The sequence below is a fragment of the Schistocerca piceifrons genome, chromosome X (genome assembly GCF_021461385.2).
Source record: "Schistocerca piceifrons isolate TAMUIC-IGC-003096 chromosome X, iqSchPice1.1, whole genome shotgun sequence".
Classification (NCBI taxonomy): domain Eukaryota; kingdom Metazoa; phylum Arthropoda; class Insecta; order Orthoptera; family Acrididae; genus Schistocerca; species Schistocerca piceifrons.
The window spans coordinates 25,504,475-25,529,766 of NC_060149.1; the positions used below are offsets into that span (position 1 = coordinate 25,504,475).

Sequence of the window (25,292 nt, forward strand, 5' to 3'; positions counted from 1 at the left end):
GCTCTCTGTAGATTAGTTCAGACATTCTTTGCACAACAGTATATAGCATGGATAGGGACTGCGACTGCTGTGTTCGGACACAGGCTGAGTTGGCGTCCCTTCACTCCCAGCTTCAGGCAGTGTTGGCTTCGGTCACACAGCTTGAGGCTGCTGCCAATGGGCATCACTGTGGGGATCCAGACAGGGGTTTGTTGGGGACGGCCAGCTCCTCCCACGCACCCCCCACTGGACTACGGCTGTGGCTGCCTGGGATACTGCCCACAATGAGGCTGACCCCTCACCCGTGGTAGAGTGGGAGGTCGTCTCGACCTCGAAGTGTGGCAGGGGGCGAAAGACATTCCAGAGGGCTGAACGGATGGCCTCTCCAGTTTGTCTGACGAACCGGTTTCAGGCTCTGTCTTCGCCTGATACTGATCTTCGGCCAGACATGGCTGCTTGTCGTGTTCCAGAGGTTGCCTCTCAGTCTGCAAGATCCGGGCGGTCACAGAGGGTGGGTTTACTGGTAGTTGGGAGCTCCAACGTCAGGTGTGTAATAGGGCCCCTTAGGGATATGGCTGCAAGGGACGGGAAGAAAACCAATGTGCAATGTGAAAACCAATGTGCACTCCATGCACCGAGAGAGCCATTCCAGATGTGGAAAGGGTCCTTCCGGATGCCATGAAGGGTACAGGGTGCACCCATCTGCAGGTGGTCGCTCATGTCGGCACCAATGATGTGTGTCTCTATGGATCAGAGGAAATCCTCTCTGGCTTCCGGCGGCTATCTGATTTGGTGAAGACTGCCAGTCTCGCTAGCGGGATGAAAGCAAAGCTCACCATCTGCAGCATCGTCGGCAGGACTGACTGCGGACCTTAGGCACAGAGCCGAGTGGAGGGTCTGAATCAGAGGCTGAGATGGTTCTTCGACCGTGTGGGCTGCAGATTCCTCGACTTGCGCCATAGGAAGGTGGGGTTTCGGGTTCCGCTGGATAGGTCAGGAGTCCACTACACACAGCAGGCGGCTACACAGGTAGCAGGGGCTGTGTGGTGTGGACTGGGTGGTTTTTTTTTAGTTTAGATGGCCTCAGGCAAGTACAGAAAGGGCAGCAGCCTCAAAGGGTGCAGGGCAACATCAGGACATGCAGGGACCAAGCAGCAATCGGTATTGTAATTGTAAACTGTTGAAGCTGCGTTGGTAAAGTACCAGAACTTCAAGCGCTGATAGAAAGCACCGAAGCTGAAATCGTTATAGGTACAGAAAGCTGGCTGAAGCCAGAGATAAATTCTGCTGAAATTTTTACGAAGGCACAGACGGTGTTTACAAAGGATAGATTGCATGCAACCGGTGGTGGCGTGTTTGTTGCTGTTAGCAGAAGTTTATCCTGTAGTGAAATAGAAGTGCATAGTTCCTGTGAATTATTATGGGTGGAGGTTATACTCAACAACCGAGCTAGGTTAATAATTGGCTCCTTTCACCGCTCTCCCGCCTCAGCAGCAATAGTGGCAGAACAACTGAGAGAAAATATGGAATACATTTCACATAAATTTCCTCAGCATGTTATAGTCTTAGGTGGAGATTTCAATTTACCAGATATAGACTTGGGCACTCAAATGTTTAGGATGGGTGGTAGGGACAGAGCATTGAGTGACATTATACTCAGTGGACTATCAGAAAATTACCTCAATCAATTAAACAGAGAACTGACTCATGGAGATAACATCTTGGACCTACTGATAATAAACAGATCCAAACTTTTCGACTCTGTAAGTGCAGAACAGGGAATCAGTGATCATAAGGCTGTTGCAGCATCCCTGAATATGGATGTAAATAGGAATGTAAAAAAAGGGAGGAAGGTTTATCTGTTTAGCAAGAGTAAGAAATAGAAGGCAGGTTTCAGACTAACTAACAGATCAAAACGAAAATGTCTTTTCCGACACTGACAATGTTGAGTGTTTATGGAAAAAGTTCAAGGCAATCATAAAATGCGTTTTAGAGAGGTACGTGCTGAGTAAAACTGTGAGGGACGGGAAAAACCCACCATGGTTCAACAACAAAGTTAGGAAACTAGTGCGAAAGCAAAGAGAGCTTCACTGCAAATTTGAACGCAGCCAAAACCTCTCAGACAAACAGAAGATAAACAATGTCAAAGTTAGTGTAAAGAGGGCTATGCGTGAAGCGTTCAGTGAATTCGAAAGTAAAATTCTATGTACCGACTTGACAGAAAATCCTAGAAAGTTCTGGTCTTACGTTAAATCAGTAAGTGGATCAAAACAGCATATCCAGACATTCTGGGATGATAATGGCATTGAAACAGAGGATGACACGCATAAAGCTGAAATACTGAACACCTTTTTCCAAAGCTGTTTCACAGAGGAAGACCGCACTGCAGTTCCTTCTCTAAATCCTTGCACAAATGACAAAATGGCAGACATTGAAATAAGTGTCCAAGGAATAGAAAAGCAACTGAAATCACTCAACAGAGGAAAGTCCACTGGACCTGACGGGATACCAATTCGATTCTACACAGAGTACGCGAAAGAACTTGCCCCCCTTCTAACAGCCGTGTACCGCAAGTCTCTAGAGGAACGGAAGGTTCCAAATGATTGTAAAAGAGCACAGGTCGTTCCAGTTTTCAAGAAGGGTCATCGAGCAGATGTGAAAAACTATAGGCCTATATCTCTGACATCTATCTGTTGTAGACTTTTAGAACGTGTTTTTTGCTCGCGTATCATGTCATTTCTGGAAACCCAGAATCTACTCTGTAGGAATCAACATGGATTCTGGAAACAGCGATTGTGTGAGACCCAACTCGCTTTATTTGTTCATGAGACCCAGAAAATATTAGATACAGGCTCTCAGGTAGACGCCATTTTCCCTGACTTCCGGAAGGCGTTTGATACAGTTCCACACTGTCGCCTGATAAAGTAAGAGCCTACAGAATATCAGACCAGCTGTGTGACTGGATTGAAGAGTTTTTAGCAAACAGAACACAGCATGTTGTTCTCAATGGAGAGACGTCTACAGACATTAAAGTAACCTCTGGCATGCCACAGGGGAGTGTTATGGGACCATTGCTATTCACAATATATATAAATGACCTAGTAGATAGTGTCGGAAGTTCCATGCGGCTTTTCGCGGATGATGCTGTAGTATACAGAGAAGTTGCAGCATTAGAAAATTGTAGCGAAATGCAGAAAGATCTGCAGCGGATAGGCGCTTGGTGCAGGGAGTGGCAACTGACCCTTAACATAGACAAATGTAATGTATGCGAATACATAGAAAGAAGGATCCTTTATTGTATGATTATATGATAGCGGAACAAACATTGGTAGCAATTACTTCCGTAAAGTATCTGGTAGTATGCGTGCGGAACGATTTGAAGTGGAATGATCATATAAAATTAATTGTTGGTAAGGCGGATGCCAAGTTGAGATTCATTGGTAGAGTCCTTAGAAAATTTAGTCCACCAACGAAGGAGGTAGCTTACAAAACACTTGTTCGACCTATACTTGAGTATTGCTCATCAGTGTGGGATCTGTACCAGGTCGGATTGAGAGAGGAGATAGAGAAGATCCAAAGAAGAGCGGCACGTTTCGTCACAGGGTTATTTGGTAAGCGTGGTAGCATTACAGAGATGTTTAGCAAACTCAAGTGGCAGACTCTGCAAGAGAGGCACTTTGCTCTTGCAGTGTAGCTTGCTATCCAGGTTTTGAGAGGGTGCGTTTCTGGATGAGGTATCGAATATATTGCTTCCCCCTACTTTTACCTCCCAAGGAGATCATGAATGTAAAATTAGAGAGATTCGAGCATGCACGGAGGCTTTCCAGTAGTCGTCCTTCCCGCGAACCATAAGCGACTGGAACAGGAAAGGGAGGTAATGACAGTGGCACGTAAAGTGCCCTCCGCCACACACCGTTGGGTGGCTTGCGGAGTATAGATGTAGATGTAGATGTAGAAAAGGATTATAAATGTGCCTAAAAAATGAGACTGACAGAAAGTTCAAAATGACAAAGTTCCTGGCTAGAAGAGAAATGCAAACTGTAGATGCATGCATAACTGCAGGCAAGATAATTGATGCTTCAAGGAAAATTAGAGAGACCTTTGGATAAAAGGGGAGTATCTGTATGAACATCAAGAGCTCAGAAGGTAAGTCAGTATTAAGAAAAGAAGGGAAAGCTGAAATGTGGAAGGAATATATAGAAGGTCTATAAAAAGGAAATGAACTTTAAAGCACGGGAAGAAGATGAAGGTAAGGTAGTAGATATGAAGGCTTAAGTTGAAACACAGCCCCTGGAGTAGATGATATTTCCTCAAAATTATTAAGATGCTTGGGAAAGCTATATATGAAAACTATCCCATGTTGTGTGCAAGATATATGAGACAGGTGAAATACCGTCAAGGCTCCAAGAAGAATGAAATAATTTCAATTCCACAAAAGGCAGGTGCATTACTAATGAACCATCAGTTTAAGAAATCATGGTTGCAAAATACCAACATCAATTATTGACAGAAAAATGAAAAAATAGGTAGAAGCGAACCTCAGAAAAGATCAGTTTGGGTTCCAGAACAATGTAAGAACACACGTGGCAATACTGACCCTACGACTTGTCTTGGATGATAGGTTTAAAAAAAGACAAACCTTCATTTATACCATTTGTGGGTTTAGAGAAAGCTTTCGACACTGATAACTGAAATGCACTTTTGAAATTACGAATATAGCAGAGATAAAATACAGTGAAGAAAAAGTTACTAACAACTTGTAAAGACTCTGGGCTGTAGTTACAAGATTTAAAGGGCATGAAAGGTTTTTTGTTTTGGTTAAGGGCACAAAAACAACTAGGGTCATATGCACCCATGACAAAACCATAGAACATAATGACAAAAAAAAAAGGAGTTGAAAACAACTACATGTCAAGTCCAATCGATGGAAGGAAAGACAGCTAAAAACAGGGACTTGGAGAAAGGTCCATAAAATACACCATAGAGCAACAGAGGTCCTGCTCTAAAGATTAAATGTCCTTCACCATATCGCTACGGCGGATAGAAAGTAAAACGTGGTCGACAGCCCGCACATCATTCGCTAAAATAGCCGATAACTCAGATGGCAAACATAAAAGAGAATGTAAGTGGTTAAAAAAGGGCATTCGGCATTCCGTCAGGAAAGGTCAAACCGTCTAAGGTTGAGGGCAATGTGCACAAAGTGGTGGGGGAGCACCATTTAACAAATGGTGAGGGCTAAAAATACACAACCTACCTAAAATGATCTGCTCGTGGTGATCGGGCTAAGAGGGGGTTGTCCAAGCTGCTGGGAGAGGCTTAATTCTCTGGAGCTTGTTCCCATGAAGGGAGGACAAGTGGTGATGTCAAAGTGACACCACCTGCTGACAGACAGCAACACAGAGACCATAGGAGGGAATGGAAAAACTAGTGGACCAAGGTACGAGGACTGCAGCAGTGTCAGCGACCTCATTTCCCATCAGACCGACATGACTAGGAACCCACATTAACATCACAATGGCTACATCGTGAGTGAACAAGTGATAGCTTTCCTGGACCCATTGCACTAATGGATGGACGGTGTACACCACACAGAGGCTCTGAAGGGTACTGAAAAGAGTCTGAGCAGCTGACAATTGAAAAGCTTCTGTTGCCAGATGTACTGCGAGGCCTGATACAGGGCAAAGGGCTCTGCTGTAAATACTGAGCAATGTTCCAGAATCCGATACCAAACATCATTGGTGCCAATGATTAAGGCACATCCGACACCACTGTCTGCCCGAGGGCCATCAGTGTTCACAAAGGTACTACGTGAAGTTCTGTGTGAAGGTAGTGAAACTTACTGTGATAGAGCGAGGCTGGAGTAGTGTCCTCAGGAAGCAAATCAAGGCCAAGATGAACACGGGTCACCACATGACGCCAAGGTGGTGAAGAGTTCACATTCATCGAGAAATGGCAGGCAGCATGAGGTTAAGTTGCCAGAGCATGAGCCGAAAGCGAACTCCAGGTGGTCAGAGAAGAGGAACACATCCCATATTGGCAATCAAAGCAGCAATCAAAGGAGGTGGTACAGGATGGGTGGCCAGGCATGGCAGACAAACAGCACGCGTATCTGTTGACTAGAAAATCACGGCGATATGACAGCAGTAGTTCGGCAGCTTCTGCATACAGACACTCAACCAGGCTAGTGTAATAGGTGCCAGTGGCCAAACAGATGCCACGATGGTGGATAGTATTGAGATGGTGTAAGAGGGACGGACTTGCAGATGCATAAACAAAACACCCATATTCTAGTTTTGAACAGGCAATGGACAAGGGTGATCTGACCCGCTCCCTGGGAAGTACTGCTGACGACATGTGGGACACTGAGGAATCAAGTACAGCAGGCAGCACCCAGATAAGACATGGGACAACCACGAAAGTTTCCTATCGAGTATGAGCCCCAGGAATTTCATATTTTCAGCAAACGGAAGAGCAACAGGCCCAAGATGTAAAGACGGTGGAAGAAACCAACTGCGCCACTAGGGCGGAAGAAACCAACTGCGCTGCCAGAAATTCATACAAACAGTTTTGTCAGTGGAGAAGCAAAAGCCATTGTCAATGCTCCATGTGTAGAGATGATCGAGATACTGGTGAAGATGCCACTCAAGGACACTAGTCCATGGAGAACTGCAAAAGACCACAAAATCGTCTTCAAAAAAAGGAGATGCCCGGTGGGAGACAGGCCATAATAGGGTTAGTGGCGATAGCGAAGAGGAAGATGCTCGGGATGGAGTCCTGAGCCACACCGTTTTCCTGTATAAAGGTGTCCGAGAAGGCAGAACCCACACGTACCTTGAAAACTCTGTCTTTTAAAAATTCCTGAAGGAAATGGGGCATGCGGCCATGGAAGTCCTGTGTGTAGAGTGTACAGAGGATACCAGTCCTGCAGCAGGTGCTGTAAGTTTTCTCCAAATTGAAAAACACGGCCACAGTCAGGTTATTCTGCAGAAAACCATTCATGACATGTGTTGACAAAGTGAGAGATGGTCAACTGCAGAATGGCGCACTCAAAATCCACACTGTGCAGTGGTTAATAAATTGCGAGATTTGAGCCACCATACCAGCCGGGCATGTATCGTACTCTCCATCACCTTGCAAACACAGCTGCTGAGAGAAATTGGGTGATAACTAGAAGGACGGTGTTTGTCCTTACTGGGCTTAGGTATGGGTACGACAGTTGCTTCACACCAGCACCTGTAAAACATACCCTCTGCCAAAATGCTATCACACGTATGAAAGAGAAAGTGCTTACCCGCAAGAGAAAGGTTCTGCAACATCTGAATGTGAACAGCGTCCAGCCCTGGGTCGGAGGATCAGGATGAAGTAAGAGTATGAGCTAGTTCCCTAATAGTAAAGGTGGCATTGTAGCACTCACGATTCTGAGAAGAGAAGGGTATCGCCCAAGCCTCCTCCACTCATTTCCGATGGGGGAAGGTGGGGCGATAGTGGGTGGGGCTTGAAATCTCCACAAAATAGTGGCCGAAGTGTTGGAGATAGCAATGGCATCCACTATGACATCATCTGCTACTGTCAGGCTGGAAATTGGGGAATGGACCTAGGCCACAGAGAGTCATAGGAGGTTGGCCCACACAACGGAAGAGGGAATGGCACTGTTAAAAGAACTAGTAAAGAAAATCCAGCTACCATTTTCTGCTATCCCAAAGAACAAAATGAGACTGTGTAAGCAACTGTTTATAATGAATGCAATTTGTCATCTTAGGATACGTTTAAAAATGTGGAGAGCATGTCTCTGCACGCAAATCGCGCCACCATATGCCTCAGTCCACCAACAGATCGGGACACGGCATGGTAAAGTGGAAGTGTGAGGAATGGAACATTCTGTGGCGGTAAGGATAATGTTTTTAAGATATTCTACGTGGTCATCACAACTGGGAAGGGAGCCACTTTTGGCGATGGAGAACCCGCCTACAATCTCTAATGGCTGAAGTGATCTCTGCGGTCCACCACGGTTCCATCTTCTGACAAGTGGATTGACAGGAAGAGGGGATGGTTTGGCTGGCTGCCAAAAGAATGGCTGCCATTGTATGCTGAACAGCCGCATCGATACTGCCTTGTAATCAGGAGCAGGACAACAGCAGAGGTTAACCCATCCCTGTCAGTATTACGGAGAACCCATCTGGGCACGCGTCCAGGGGAGTAATGCTGCTTAAGGGACAGGAAGATTGGAAAGTGGCCACTATCACTCAGGTCATTGTGGACCTTCCAGTGGATAGACGGTAGAAGACCAGGACTGGAAAAGGACAGATCAATGTCTGAATAAGTTCTGTGTGCTAAACTGAAGTGTGTGGGGGCACCAGAGTCCAAGAGGCAAGCATCAAGCTGTGCCAGTGAAGTTTCAATGTCCTTACCACAGCCAGTGATCATTGTAACACCCCACACAAGGTTATGGGCATTGAAGTAATCCAGGACTAGGAAAGGTGGGAGAAGCTGAGAGAGTAATGCAGACAGTACGTCCTGGAATAAAACGTCATCGGGAGGGAGATGAACATTACAGTGTGTAAACTTTTAGATGGCAGACTTCTCCCTAGTCCTGAATTGGTAGAAATCGGTAAACGTCAAGAGGCTTCGATAGGCACGCAGTTTCGACTGCTGCCAACATTACGTAGCTGACTGTGTTGTACAAGGTAGTCATTGTCGTCTACTTCATTATTGTTTTGTGCTGTACTGTTCTGCATGTTTTTATTGTGCAGTTGTGCTAAACATTATCAAAATGAGTGAAGAATGAATAGTTTAAATTGTTCTGAGCACTATGGGACTTAACATCTATGGTCATCAGTCCCCTAGAACTTAGAACTACTTAAACCTAACTAATCTAAGGACAGCACACAACACCCAGTCATCACGAGGCAGAGAAAATCCCTGACCCCGGCGGGAATCGAACCCGGGAACCCGGGCGCGGGAAGCGACAATGCTACCGCACGACCACGAGCTGCGGACCCTACCGGTAGGCCTACAGTTAGAAGGAAACCAGCAATACGTAGCGATGGTCGCAAAATTATATTGCGTGTGATCGAATGCTATGAAACGGAAAGGGTGCAGAAAAAATTTCTTCACCCCATTTACAAATCTTCAGTGAGAGCTGCTACATACTCGGGACAAAGCATGCGTAGCATTGGAAGATTCAAACAGTTTTCCAAGAATCGTCCTGGCGTATCACCACAAACGCGAGTTTTACTTCCAAGCCTTTCGTCTGCTTTTGTGTAAGCATGACGCGCAATTTGTAGTGCCAGCACTACAACTGGTAGACGTGCCTTGTCCCCTCCTCAACGGCTCCTCTCCCCTTGCCAGCCAATGCTTGCTTCCTCCTCTCCCCGCACTCCCCTCACAACTCTGCCGTCTTACAGTTAACACACTGTACAGATGGTAAAATCCAGATGTGCCCTTCCCAACACAGCCACAGCCTCCAGAGATGTATCAAGAGGCACAATGCCACTGTATAGAGTGTCCAGCACATTTGTACAGACTCCACCCGATACCATCTCATAGTTGGCACGATTATTAAAATAACCTCGGCAAACACGAAGGGCAGGGGTCCAAGCTACTGGAAACCACATTTTCTGGATGGCAATACAGGATGCAGCATAAGTGCTTAAAAGCTGTTGTAGCTCAGCCCGGTGGAGGAAAAATCCATTACAATTCCACTGGAGGATCACACTCTCTGAATACTGTGGGGGCATGAAGTGACCAGGGTGGAGGGGGGAGGGGGTGAGGTTATAACTCAGGGTTACATGCTGCAACCAGTTGGTCATGAGGTTTCTACAGCACACTGCCACAGGAGATCTGGTGTCTCAGGGGTCACTGGGATCACCACCTGGGGCACAGGAATACATGCAGAGTCTGGTGGTGCGGGGGCCACTGTAATTTCCTTTGTCTTAGAGGAGTTCTTTTTGTCCTCCTCCTCCTTATGAGGACTGGAAAGGTTTCCTCAATTGGTTTCAGGGACAGTGGAAGAACAAGAAGTCCAACAGCTGGCATCTGACTGTGGACAAGCCGGAACCATGGAAGGAAGAGTCCCAAAGGACCTCTTCCTAGCTGGAGAAGCCAGAGGAGGATGAGGCACCTCAAACTGGGGAATGGGGAGCAGTGTCCCCAGCAGGTGGGGCGCCAATACTCTTGAAGGGGGCATGGTGAGGCACCAGAAGGGCCCCCAACCACCTGGGCAGGCAGGTATTAGCAAGTGGCTCTGAGGGCCCACTGTAAGAAGCACAACACAAGAAGGCACCATCGAGAGAGAAAGCAATGACATTGCAACCGTAGTGTACGATTGAGCCATTTGTACAGGATTAAGACGTTCATACTTTTTTTGGCCTCTCAATATGTGAGCTTGTCCAGGATCCTCTATATCTGGATTTTCTTCTCACACTTTAAAATGGAGCCACCTGGTGAGCAGGGACAGTCATGCTCACTACAGTTTTACAGATGGGGGGGAGGGGCACAAGGAACGTTTGAGTGCAGCCGATGCCCACAATCCCTGCAGACAGGGTTAGTGGTTCAATGGGAGTATGTGTCTAAACTTCATACACCTGAAGCATCTCATAGGAGGAGGAACACAGGGTTTCAAATCACACCCTATACCATCACCTTGACCTTCTCAGGCAATGTATCACCCTCACAAGCGAAGATGAAGGTCACAGTAGCAACTCCGTTTTCCCTTGGTCCCCTATGGACACAAAACGACCCGATCACTCTATGTTCACCCGTAGCTCATCATCAGATTGCAAAAGAAGATCATGGTGAAAGATGATGCCCTGCACCTTACGAGACTTGTCGAGAGTGACTGTCATATGAATGTTACCCAACTTTGCCTGTGACTGAGCAGGAGATGATGTTTTAATCAGGAGGGAACCACTCTTCATCTTAGAGATGGCTGCATTCCCCTGTATTTGTCTTCAATGTATTCCACAAAAAATAAAAGTTTTGGAGTCAAAAAAGTGTCCCCATCAATCCTGATACAGACCAGGTATTGAGGAGAGGATTTTGCTCTTTGTAGTCTAGTCCTGGATTCCTCCCATCCTGCATTCCTCCCAGTGTGGCTAAAGAAGGGAACGCATTGGGATCGTACTTTGTTGCATCATAAAAGGCCTTTATATTCGAAGAGACTGCTGGGGCCCTGTGACCACCAGCAGGACAAAGTTTAAGTCGCTTCATGTGCGAAGTATCTGCCATGGTGCCACCCACTCTAGACAGGGGCTCTCCCCATGGGCATCACCCAGCCATAGCAATGGCTACCTGGCCATTCTCCCATTCCCTGGAGTCCCCATGCCCCAGTCATGAGGGGTACATACTCCATGGCATACACAGGAAGTGTGCAGTGCAGGCACCAATAGCGTAAACCCTGCACGGTCAGGGGACTACCATTTTGCAGGTATTTGATGACCTCGGTGGAGCCTACACCAAAATGGGCCACCTTCCCTGCATCACACATACTTCTGCAAAATTTGGAAAGCTGGCAGGTCAAACTCAAGAATGGGGACCATATAATTGTTAATGGAAGGTGAAGACGGCACCATGAAGGAAACTAGAAATCAAGACCAAAAGTGTGAATGAGTCCCAGGCAGGGTCTGCACCAAATGGACCATCCAATGGAAACAGAGGAGATAGGAGAAAGCTGAAGTGTAGGTTGGCAGCACAGAAAGGTGAAGTAGTGCTGCAAAGGCTGGGGCTCCTTGGTAGCCAAGCACGTACTCACCAGAGTAGTGAGCCCCTTAGGAGGTTTGTTGTAATTACAAACAATACTATTTTCAGACTGTACCTGGTTTGCAACAACAAAATCCATAAATAAGAGTATCATGACACTGCTGTTAACACACCTAGATTTTAAACAACTGTTGACATGAGGTTTGAGGAACTACATCAGATAATATTCTTAGAGATCATTTTTGTGCAATGAATACTTCAGATCACAGAAAGGAACTGCCCTAGAGTATTATTCCATGTAACATTGGTGAATGGAAATGTAGAAATTAAGCTAACATTTTGGAGATTTTATAACCAAAAGCAGCAATCACACATAAAGCAAATATTGTCAGACTTAACCATTTTATATTATCTGTGAGAAGTGACTTCCAATTTAAGTTCATATTAATATGCATGTCCAAGAATTCTCAACAATATTTTCCACATATTTCCTATACCCCATGATATATTGTTATTAATGGTGTTATAGTCTGTCCTGTAGAGAAATGAATGAAATGTCTTTCTAAATACTGCTACTGGCAATTTGCTGATTTTGGAGAACAATCTCTCATACCCCCTGTTGGTTACCACTACATGGCTTGATGCAATATTTGCAACATAAGCAAGGAGAACTATTTCAGCCATCTCAGTATGCCATTTATAGACAACATGCACAGGAGTGGACTTAAAATATCAAAGGAGAAGCCCAAAAACTTAACTGAATTTTTAAAACTTAAATAGTTATCCTCACACAAAGTTCAGATGAATTATAAATGCAATAGGAATGACTCATATTAACACACATCATTTTATCTATTTCAGCTTTTTTAGAAGATTTAACACCACTGAAGATTTGTGCAGATGACCGACTTTTGAACAGTCACACCGCAATATGTTGGGCCCTAACTGCAGAGTGTCATTTGACAAGTTACTCAAATAGACCTCAACTTACATTAAGTCACCTCCCAATGTCAAGGCGATGTTTTGAATAGCTTGCTTTAATTGTTTCCTGAAACTTTTCTTATTGCTTGCCCTATACCTCCTCATTTCTATAGATTAAAAAGGTGTTCTTTCTGGGTTGGACACAATGTGTTTCGATGGTTTTTACGGGAATGGTGTTGATCCTTCAGATGCTGAGCCCTATGATTACTGGAATTGATTTAGCACTAAAGTAGCAGATTAAACAGTGATGGCACTTCTTAAGGTGTACCTGCACGAGCAATTGTTTTTGTAAGTAGTACTGCTATCTTTGGTGTTGTGATGGGATGATATAGTACTCTGAAAGTTTTGAAACGGAGCACACTTTTTCTCTGGCAGAAGGTTTGTCTTGGTTTAATGTCAACAATGGCGAAGTGCTACTGGTCATGCACCAAGTTAAGAGTGCAGAAAGTTGTCATTGAGGTTATGTAAAGAGCAGCCATGCAAGCTGCGTCGTACATAAATAGTATGAAGAATTTGCTAAAGAATATAATTAAAAGCTGAAAGTGTTTTGTCATATCATATGGTAAAAGTATGTTTGAGTAATTCTGTTTATTCACAGAAAGGTGCACAGAACTATTTAATGGGGCTATAGACAAAATGGTATTGTAGTTATTGATTAGTAACTTTGTTATTGGAATATATTGTAATTTAAATACATACAGAATGGTTTCTGTGATCAGTTATTACCTGTTAAATTAACGTGAAAGTGCAATAAAAGCAGTGGTTTCTTTAGTATGAATGTGAAATGAGCTCAACTGTTACCACAAGAGTGGACGAGTTTACGCATTGTTGGGGAGTGTGGTATGTGCCAGAGGAATGAATAAAACGAAATAATATTAATCTACACTGTTATTCTTTCAAATTTCCATTTTTATTTTGTAATTAAGAATTAATATTTGCAAAATGAAAGAGACATGTGATTGTATTAGGCACATGATCAAGTTATTTAGTAACAAAGATCATTATCTCAGTAAAGCTACCAAATTCGAGTCAGACAGTTACAAAAAAAGCATTGAACTACCATGACAAGGACATTATTTTCTTTACATGTTTGCCTCCATGACTTGAGCTTTGGGTAATGTCTTTGGTCTGTGTGTTATCTTATTCATGATTGGTGTGAAATAAGTTGCAATATGGAGGTGAACAGAGATTTGTGTCATTCTGGCCTTGGCATAATATATACATTTCGCCACCTACAGATCTTTTCTTACTTTATTCCAGAACAATTGGATATTTATTAGTCCATACCAACTAACTCGAAAAACAATTAACACATGCTTTGGTGAGGTGCTGGCTGTACGCTTACTTCCTGTTGATTACCTGAAAATTAAATCCCACACTGTATGAACTTCTGGCACTTTAAACATTGTATCTACTTTGTGATGCATTGATCATAATACACACTGAGACTCAAAAATCGTTCTTTGAAAAAATCCAGTCACAGTCATTGCTCAGACACCCAAGAGCAACAGGGAAGCACTATTTTGGGTCTAATTAGTGATGAATTATTGATTCTCGACAGTGTAGCTGATTTTATATTTGGTAAAGCATGTGGAAACTATACCAGGAAGTATTTACAAGTAAAGGACATGCAGATGTGTAGGAAGGAAATTAGTAGAAGTTGTTCTACCAAGATTGGTAGGATGGTGCAGTACTTAGTACTGGGTGGAGCAACACTGCAGATGTGTGAGAACATTTACTGGAAAGAACTGGAACTGCTGCTCGACTTATGCTATGTAGCAAGCAAGGTGCCAATGTGTGACAATATAAGCTGTCAAGGAAAATAAGATTGTGACAACAGAGACAGAGTGGAATACTTGCTAAGATAATTTGTAGATGCAGGTAGCTGTCTATCCATCAACACAGATTTTGTGACATGGCAGCATTTTGCAATTACCAACTCTCATAAAATTCAGACATCCATGTTAGTTGAGTGCAGTAGGTGTAGCTGATTTATAAAATTGTAGCTTAGTTTCAATGTCTGGTTGCCAGCAGTAGTGCTAATAAAACAAGTGACATGACAGATGATACAGAATATGAATGTGGTAGTGGATGCTTGAGTAGGCCTACTGACTTATTTCAAATGGTTTCTCGGCTGTTGGGTAGCACATGTTTAACTAGACACAGTTTTAATTAAAACTGCAAACAAATCATAAGCATATCAGTGACATGGGTTCCATGGCAGACAGCTTAGTCGCACTGGATAACCTGTAGCAGCCTTCTTTTTCAAGAAATACTGAGTTAGAGTGCCCAGTTTTCATGAGCTAATGTGTAAAGTCAACAGTAAATCTGTACTCTACTGTATCTTTAACTAGCCGAGGAAGTTCATTATCATTCATATTTAAAATTTGTAGAAGTTATTACTACATAAATAGAAAACTGAAGACTATTTGTAAAGTTTATTAAAAGAGCATTAACTGTAACATTCCAATTAAGCTATTATTAATACATGAAGACATACTTTTCCTTTATTGTTTGAATATCATTGAGAGCCGTTTGCAACTGGTTTAGCCCAACTTTCACACCATCAAGCTGGCTCTGCATGGCCGTCTTCAACATAGCTTCAACAGATGCTTTCTTTCTGCTTACCCGTCTCTTATACTGTTCAACCTTCAAAAACAGAAATTTTATTACTAACTGAAAAAGTACTGGAATAATAAAGTTACAAGTTTCCAGTTTATAGTGAATATATTTGTTGAAAACACATTTAATGGACTTCATCTTAAAAGGTTATGAAATCAACACACAAAATTCCACTCCACCTTCAAAGCATTTCACCAATTTATATACCTTTCAAAACTTTGGTAATTTATATAACCATTACTTTTGAATGCGTGGCTTTTATGCCAACCAAAGGAAATTAAAACAGTGCAGTTACTTTTTACAGGTTTCCACTGTTACCAGTGTTTCTAAACCACTAAAGACAACAATAGGAACAACTAGTCTTTGAATAATCTTTAAGCTCCATCCACTGTGTTTATCCTCCATATTTTAAACTGTTTCATGTTAAACAATGCTACTTCCCTGGAATTATGATACTGATTTTCTCGCAGGGTGAATTAATTAGACACGGAAAGCCAAGTTTGTATCCTACAGCTCAAATTCACACAGAACTTATTTTCCTCCAAATGTCCTCATTTTTTCGATGTTCTCAAATCTTATGGAAGAACCATGTTTAGTTTACCCTGTTTAAATATGATTGGGGGGGGGGGGGGCTAAATAGTTTGTTATACAACACAGAACTGTAACAGACTACAGACACACTTCAAGAAAACTAACAGTAAAGCTAGGAACTCCATGGTTTTCTTTTGAAGACAAAGTAAAAGAAAGAAAAGTTGATATATTTGAGTGAAATTCTGTGTAATAAGATAAAGAATAACCTAATGTGAAAGCCATATACACACAAAATTATGATGCACATAAGAAACAGCTTACAGAGTGTGTGTGTGTGTGTGTGTGTGTGTGTGTGTATGTGTGTGTGTGTGTGTGTGTTTTGCATACATGTATATCACAAGGAATGTTATCTAATAATACTGAAAAGGAAGCTCTTCTTTGTAGTAGTTTTAGTGATAGATGTTTTGCAGTTTTACCTTTTCCAACTGGTCAGGTCGTTGTAACATGTTAATTACATGTTTTGCTGCTGTGGCTCTTGCTTCCGCTTTTAACTGTTCAACATCCATGTCTGTAATACACGATTGCCTATGCAACAGAAAACAATGTCACATGTAAGTTACCTGTTACAGTGAGTATCACACTGAGGCTGGCAAAAACAGTCTCATAAATTCAGACAACCAGTATTAATGTTAGTATTAATAATTTATTCATCCAAGGATTATTTTAAATTACAGATGATGGTGATTATGGATTTAAAGGGACTTAATATCTTTGTTATCAGTCCCTCGTCGCCACAAGAAATTTACATAATATTATGGGGAACAAGAGAAGAAGAGCTGACAGCTTCAGGGTTTGTGGCATCATCATCGTCAATAATATGCGTGACAGGATGTTAAGTCAGACGGATAGAAGTGAGGGAAAACCTAAGCAACTACAAACTGTAACCTGTCACTGAAGGATACTCCAAGAAGGGTCATCATAGCCAGTACTACTAAAATGGGGTGTGAAAATGAGGGCAGTATGGGCTATATAGTCAATTAGCTTAAACTATTACATTAATAAAATACATGCATGAAACATTTAAAAATGTTGGCAGTGCAGAGGTAAAAAGCAGTTGGAGACCACATGGTGCAGCACAAGTTACCCCTTACACATTCACTCCTCACATGCAAAATATTGAGATGCATTAAATCGATAAATCTATACAAAAACAAGTCACCGATTGACTTTGTTAGCAAAATTTTCAAAAATTTCTTGACCAATTTGATTCAGATTTTTGCACGATACTCTAATAAATGTTCAGACGGACATACGCCACATACTTCTTTAACATATGTGGTATATAAATATATATGTAGCATATAAAACGGGAAGATCTCTAACAAAAATCTTGAAAAGTTCTTGACCGATTCACCACCAGTCAACTGGTTTCTCTCAAATACATTCTTCTTCTTCTTTTTCATATACATTTTAAGAAATTGCATGCACAACAATGTGCTGTAGTATTTTCTCCCTCAATGTTGGTTTTAATGGAAAATAGGAAATTTAGTTTTTGTGGCTTACTGGTGTATGATCAGAATACTAGCACGCAATTTGAATCATTTGAAATGTTGTAACCCTACCCGTTCAAAGATTAAGAACTACACAAAATATTGTCATTGAAGCTACTAGCCTCACAGATACAGCAGCTGGAGAGATCCCTCTCATATCCCATATAACAATAATACCAACTGTTTTCCCATTAATTTTAAGCAGTGTCAACACCCACACAATGTTTTGTTTGCAATAACAGTAAACAAGGTTCAACATCAGAGATGGTGGAAAGGGAAATGGAGAGGGGGAGGGGGGGCGGGGGACGACGGACACAGACAGGGGGAAGGAGGAGATGAGGACATGTACCCAACCATCAAACATATTTAGCAGTTACGAAGCATTGCCAGGTTTGCTAGAATACACTAAAATGTATTTTTCCTCATGAAACGTGCTGTTAGCTGCATGTATCTGGGGTATGGATGTAGACTCATCTTAGATTAGCCAGTTGGAGGAGAGGGGGGGGGGGGGAGAACAGAAAGAGAGAGAGAGAGAGAGAGAGAGAGAGAGAGAGAGAGAGAGAGAGAGAGAGAGAGAGAGAGAGAGAGGGGGGGGGGGGGGCACTATGGACATACCAATGGATCAAAGGTGAGATGAGATGCCAAAGGTGAGATGCTCAGACTCCAGACTGTAGGATCTATGTCCGAGAATGTTCCATGGGCCCTACTGAAATGTGTTGTAGCTCCAGTGTTAAGTAGGCTGACACCCAGCTCTGAAATTAATTACTTGGTCCCTGCTAGATGTAGTTTCACTGCCGTACAGAGGATTGTGGGGATTAAAGTCTACCAGTAGGAGGAAGGGTGGAGGCAGCTGTTCCACTAATTCAACCAGCTCTTGATGTGATAGATCTGTCAGGGTTGGTACGGTTACCTTAACTGACAAGCAGGCGCTGACAGCCACACCTTCTAAATGCAGTGGTATGTTGCACAGCTTATTGAATGCATCAGAGTGAATGGGCATGCAGACTCCTTAAGATGCGCTCTCAGTGTTACCGTGATTTTTACAGTAGTCATTACTGTTCCATTTAAGAATATCAGACTGGGATCTGAGAAAGCAGTGATGGGGAAACAGGAGTCTCAGTTACTTTGATGCGGAGTCATGTTCCACCTGAATGCGAGATTCTTCATTGTCATTCATAAATTCAACTTCGGGGGGGGGGGGGGGGGGGGGGGGGGTTTGGGGCTGTATTAATTGGAGCTGCAGAATTTGGTTTAATGTTTGACTCTTCCTTCTTGTCACTACAAGGTTGCAGTTTTTGGAACTTTTTCCTGCCTTGAGTTCAGAGGCAGATTACCATTCTCTTCTACAACCCACAGCCTGTGACTATCAGTCACTGGTTGGTAGTAGACAGTTGATATGTTTAGTCCTTCAAGGGGAGGAGGGGGATGGTAGGGGGGGGGGCGGTTTGGCAGGTGTCTTCTTCCCTGATGATGTGTATCTCTAGCTCCACTGATGTGGTGGTTAGCACTAGTGCTGTCGGTTTCAGGTCAAGGGAGCTGATATATCCTCTCACATCTGAAAAACAGGCATAGGCATGTAACCAGTAGTGGCTGTCTGAGACCCAGTCATCTTGCTAGGTGTGGATTTTGACACAATGCTTGCAAAGTTTGATAGCAGTTCAGTGTTTTTACTGTGATGTATCCATTTTGGCTAGACTGCCATCTTCAAACCATGAAGTCGCTATCACTCTGTATTCTGTTACTATGTTGTGAAGATTTAGGACTCTCATGCTATCAGCTGCCTTGTGGTTGGTTTGCTGCTGTTGTGAATCATCCTTTCTCATAATTTTTATAATTTGACATTTCATCGCCAGATTTGACAGATTGACAGCTTTTTGACCCGACCCCTCCCTCAATAGTGGATTGGCTCCTGTGCAGAATTTTGGGTCCAAACATAAATCCACTCTAACAGTAGGTGCAGAAGATCACAGCACATGATGGATAAATTATGCTCCACATTAGGTGTTCTTTCCAAATGGCCCACACTTCTATGAAATCTAGAAAAGTGGAGGTCAAACCCTATAAGGGGACTAAGTAATTAAGCCAAATGATTAAGGGAAAGGTTGTAAGCTGTGCTAAAACTGTTACAGGTGTCCTAATAATAGCTGAGTCATCATGGTAAAAGCTTGACTAGTTATAAGGCTCTTTTTAGTTGCTCTTGCGATAGGCAAGGAATAACCGTGGATCTATGATAGCCCTCGATACCAAAGGGGGGATTTTACAATTACAATGGTATACGTTTGCTTACTACAAGAAAAAAATGTAAGTCCTTTATACAGATGTATGAATTTATAAATGTGTTTAATGAGAAGAGGGCAGACAGTTGGCTGTGGCTTTGTTGAAATAATTTCCAGCATTTGGCCAAAGTGCTCTAAGAAAACTTAAGTCAAGATGAAGCCAATGTCTTAACAGATGCCCTACCTTATTTGGTTTATAGCAAATGTACAGTGCTCTTACATTTATACATACTTGAAACTATTAGTTTGATAAGATGGAACTGTTCACTGCTTATCAACACACACCTACATGCGACTTCAGGGTTATGACTATGCCACGCTAAACCTTTGTTAAATCTCCATGTCTACCCTACCTATGTTTTAGGTGTCACTTTTTATCAACCTCCACTATGAGTTCTCAAACTATTCTTTCACTGTGTAACATGCATTATTTAAGATGTGCACTCTGCCTTTTTAATGTACTTTATTTTTCCCTTACATCTCCTTGGGCTACTTATTATACAATTTTAATCCGTTGCAGAAAATGGTGTTTTGAGATTTAAATTTATTTTTCCTTTGAAAATGTATGTGCAAACTAGTTTTTATTACATGATCGTGTATAGAACTATTTGTGACATATTTACATATGATTTTTCTGGTTTGCACAACAGACTGGTATATGAACTCACTTGGTGCATTAAAGGTAGTAAAATACTGCTTTTAGTTATCATACTTATTGTCCTTTTCCTCAGTTTGAAAATTTGTCCATGTTTTGTGCATTTCATCACCACAGAAGAATTCCATAACTAAGAACTAAGTGTAACATATGAACGACACGTCGCATCATAACACACTGTCTGTATTATTGTGATGATTACTGTGATGATGTAGATGATAATAGGAACCTAAGGATATTAAAAAAAATCAAAGACATTTTCTTTGCCAGTATATATGTATGTGCGTTCCATGTCAGTTGATAATCAATATTGATCTTTAACACACAGTTTATAGATTTTTCGTTTGTTTAACATGACAGAGTTGTCTTCTCTCATTAGCCGAAGTGAATGCTATTTGTTTTCTTTATGTCCTGGGCTGTTGCTAACTTTGGCACCCAAATTTTCAGGTATTGTTATAAATACTCATTAGATATCCTTGTTATACATAATGCTTTTAATTTTTAGTGGTAGTTTATGATCAATTATCAAATACTTCAAGCAGCACTTTTGTAAATTCTTTGTACTTTTACTTCTTCAGAAGTCAAACTGTTTTTGTTACGAAGGTATTATTTATTCAGTTACTGTACCTCACTTATCTGCCTTTCATGATAGATTCTGCTATTTCTGAAACTGATTTTTTGGGGGGGGGGGGGGGGGGGTAAGGAAACTGGCTTGTCGCTTTCAGTATGTCCTGTTTTGTCTTTCTTTAGTAGAAGAACAAGTCATCCATGCTTTAGATAGTCTGGAAAAATAACTGAATTATAATAATCATTTATGTTTATTAGTGGAGTTTCTATGCCTTCAGAATAGATTGTTACATAATCTGTGCCTGCTGACTTCCTATTTTTTAATTTTTGCATTCCCTTCCTGACTTCATATTCTGTTTTGGAAAACCAAAACACTATGCTTGCTACATAATTCATACTGGGTGTTGTACCTGTTTCAGGGAAATTTTATTGCAGCATCTTTGAAATACCTGAAAAACAGACCTTTACAAAATGTACTACTCCCTGTGGATGTTCTGCTTATCTACCTCCACATTTTTTTCCTTTGTTATTGTACTTCAATCTGCCTTTTCCCATTTTATGATGTCCCACACCAATTTTCTGCCTTCTATGTTATTCTCTCTCTCCCTCCTCTAAAATCTCTCTCTCTCTCTCTCTCTCTCTCTCTCTCTCTCTCTCTCCCTCTCTACAGTCAGTACTGTGATAAGAATTTAGGAACTGTGAAATAGTAAGTGTTTTTGTACAGAATTGCAGGTATTTATAGTTATCTACTTATTTTCCTTTGCTAATGTGTTACTGCTGCTGAAGTGACCATGTTTGGAAATGTCCCCTCGGCTAGTCGGAACAACATCCAGAATTCTGAAAATAGTTTTCTGTACACACTTCATTCGAAGTTTGGTTGGCCAATACCCTGGAGAAAGTATTTATTTTACATTTCACAAGATTCTTTAATAAGTATGTAGTTATGTGAGATTTTCAAAGTCAGCAAGTAACTTTATTATCGAGCAGTTGTGAAGTATATGTTATGCTCTTATTTCACATCTACCAGCACACTGAAAATTTTCCTGGCTCATATCTTTAAGCATATGGCCTAAGGCTGAAGGTGCATTTTTAGCCATCTTTGTAGTCACCATTTGTAACATTTCAAAAGTACTCAGGATGTTTACAAAGTTCCTCATTTCATCCTTAACACTGGTGTCTATGTTCAAATCTCCAGATAAGATTTTATTAGTTTTGTGAGCTGAGAGACTACCCAGGATTTTAATTACTTTGTTGAAAAAGGTGTGCACATTGCCACTAAGTGAGAAATACACGCACAAAATGATTAACTTTTCATGGATGTCAAGCTTCAGTGGCTGACTTTTCAAGAATTTCATGCACATTGTGATTAGACCTTGTCTATCTATTAATGTGTTCCATTTCTAATAGAAATGCATGGTCCCCCAACATACGTTAGTTTTACAGTAGCAGCTTTCCTACCTTATGGTGATAGCACAACACACTGTATTTCAGTGTCTGTACACCACCACTCTGTAATGCTGGGCCAGCCACAGGGTGCTAACGTCACGTGCGCAGGGCATACAGGCCATGGCATGGCCTGTCTCGGCTTTGCTTGTTCCTTGCAGGGAGTACCCAGTACAGAACGACATTTCATTCAATACTGGGATGTGGCATTTATCAGTAAGCACAACTCTCTTCAGTTCGGCAGAATCTTGGTGTTGCACAGTTTACCCTTCACTGTTTGTTCATGATATGAAGGATGTCACAGGTCCAGTGGCTGTTTGGATAAAAAGAGGCAGTCTAGCAATCCATCATCTTAAGCCTTTAAAAATGAGTGGGAATTACAGAAGAGTGATGAGAATTATATATACGCGGGTTGGAATTTAAATAGTGACAACTATTGATTCACAACCGATACAAAAGAGTTACTTGTTTGCACCTGTTACTGTCCTTCGAAGTAGTCACCAACATTGTGTAGAACCCATTGCCAGTGATGTGGAAAGCGTAGCATACCATTAGCAGAGCCTGTTCTGTTGATGGTGCAAATGGAGCGGTCTACTGCCTGTCAGATCTCTGGAACAGTTCTGAAGTGAATACCACGAAGTGGTTCCTTCATCTTCAGACTCAAATCAAAGTCACAAGGACTTAAGTCCGGAGAGTGTGGTGGATGGTACAGTACTTCCCAGTCCCATCGACCAAACAGAGCAGCGACAGCTTGTGCTGTATGCACCTGAGCACTGTCGTGCAAAATGATGGGTTGGTTGCACAGAAAGTGTCGCCGCTTCTTTCGCAAAGCTGGTCGCAGGTGATGCTCCAAAAACGAAAAGTAATATCACTTAAGTCCTTGTGACTTTGATTTCATTCCGAGGATGAAGGAACCACTTAACAGCATTCGCTTCTGAACTGTTCGAGAGATTCGACAGGCAGTAGACCTCTCCATTTGCACCATCAACAGAACAGGCTCTGCTAATGGTATACTACACCTTGCACATCGCTGGCAACTGGTTCTACACAACGCTAGTGACTACTTTGAAGGACAGTAACAGGTGCAAACATGTAACTCTTTTGTATTAGTTGGCAATGAGAGAGAAAAAACTGACTACAATTAACAGATGGGATTCATTGCTCTGTACATCAAAAGCACTTTGTGCTAAATTTTCAGGCTTGGAGCTTATAGAAATCGGTGGTACGAATAGAAAATTTCTGAAGTCGTGTGCAGTGTGTCAACTGCAACGGTTTTCAATGGAACTGAACAAAGACTATGGAGACTTTATATATTACTGTTAAGTCAACGAGCATGCCTGGAATGACTTTTCAATTTACAACTCCCTAATGTTGAATTTATGATGAAAAAAGGAGTTCAGGAACAAACATTAGAACATCCAAACTGGATTGCAGACCTTGCATTTTAAGTGGACTTGACTACAGACTGCCCACAGTAAGAGACTGCAAGGTATTCTACATTGCTTTTCTCAGGTAGTTTCCATGTTTCCATAATGAGGGTGCAAAAGTGTTACAACATTTTGACCAACCTATGTGTATTAAAGACTCTTTTTATTACAAAACAAAACAAATCACAATTGCGTGCCAACCTGAATGTGGAAAGCTGTGCAATTGTCTGTGTCCGTCTGTATGCCAGCAGTTTGTACAGGATAAAAACTGTGTGTCTTCAGTGCATCAAAAATAATTCAATAATACTGAAAATTTGTTTTGCTTTTGAGAAATGTGAGATTCAAAACCAAGTCATACGAAGTGTGGCTGCAATGCCATTTAAATGTGGTGCATTTGCAGTTTCACTTCCTTACGGTGAGACAGCATAGCGTGGCATTGGGGGAAATGTGCCAGCCAGGCTGGGTACTATAGTAATCATGCAAGCAAAATTCTTGGCCACCTCTACTGCAATGCACACCACTATGCTATTCAAAGACTGATCAAGCAGCCTTTTTTGTTTTCGGTAGGCTACATATCTTGATAAGGGATTTATAATTCTGTGATGTTTGTCATTACACTTTCTTTTTCTTTCATGTTACTGGTAAGTGCTCCCTCCTGTGTGACACATTCTACCTTCTGTGAACCTTTTACAGAAATCTCTAAATGTGATGAAACCACTGTTTAAATAGGGGAATCTGTTGTCACAGTCTATCCTATGAAAGGGTTAGTTCTCTTGCCCATGACAACAGCTTTGACCACGAGTGGCAAGCCATCCCTACCCTCAGTACTCTTACTACCTAGTTACACAAACCTTCTCTCCCCAACCCTGCTGAGCGGCAGGCCATGCCTAGTGAAATGCCACAGCCCAGTACTCCCTACCAGCATCAGAACAACGTACGCATGTGCAATATTTAGTGCAACTACTAAAACAACACTATTACAGACTTGTACCTATTACACAAATACCATGGTTCGTTCACAAGCCTACAAAATTTTTAATAGCATAAAATTCACCAACAGAAAAATGAGTTTTCGCCATTCATCCCTATTTTTGACAGCAATGGGGAAGCTATTAAGTTGTTATTACAACGCTTTCCTTCTTGCTGTTTCAATTTCAGTAATTTTAAATGAATCAATAACAGTCATGCCTTGGCACTAAGAGGCAGCCTCGGAGTTCATTTGGCAACCCAATGTATACAGATAGCTCCATGAGATGAGGGCATTCTCACACACCTTCGACAACTTTGTTCCTTCTGAACATTCCAGTGCGGTCACAACTCATTAATTGCTCTGCCTGTGCAGAGTGTAACTTGTGACTAGAATGTATTCATTCCTTCATTAACAGTTGATAGGGGCAGCCTGCTGATTACATAGTCATTCCACTGCACAAACAGTGCCACCATTCCAACAAGGAGGCCATGACATGTTTACAGTTTCAAGTGTGGTGTGCATTTTTATTTGTTAAAGGATGCACAAATACACAATTTCGAATCTTCAATAAATCTTAAAATGATTCAAAATTAT

General features: G+C 42.0%; 1 protein-coding gene across 3 annotated transcripts in view; it reads right to left on the reverse strand.

The window, feature by feature from the left end:
• LOC124721712 (exocyst complex component 3) overlaps positions 1 to 25,292 on the reverse strand; it is a 56,938-nt gene that overhangs the window by 19,630 nt on the left and 12,016 nt on the right. For all 3 annotated transcript variants that reach the window (XM_047246797.1, XM_047246798.1, XM_047246799.1), the window contains 2 exons: positions 16,287 to 16,395; positions 15,158 to 15,306 (listed from right to left, as the gene is read on the reverse strand). In XM_047246797.1, the coding sequence (XP_047102753.1) occupies positions 15,158 to 15,306; positions 16,287 to 16,395 (258 nt within the window). The remainder of the gene's footprint in view (positions 1 to 15,157; positions 15,307 to 16,286; positions 16,396 to 25,292) is intronic.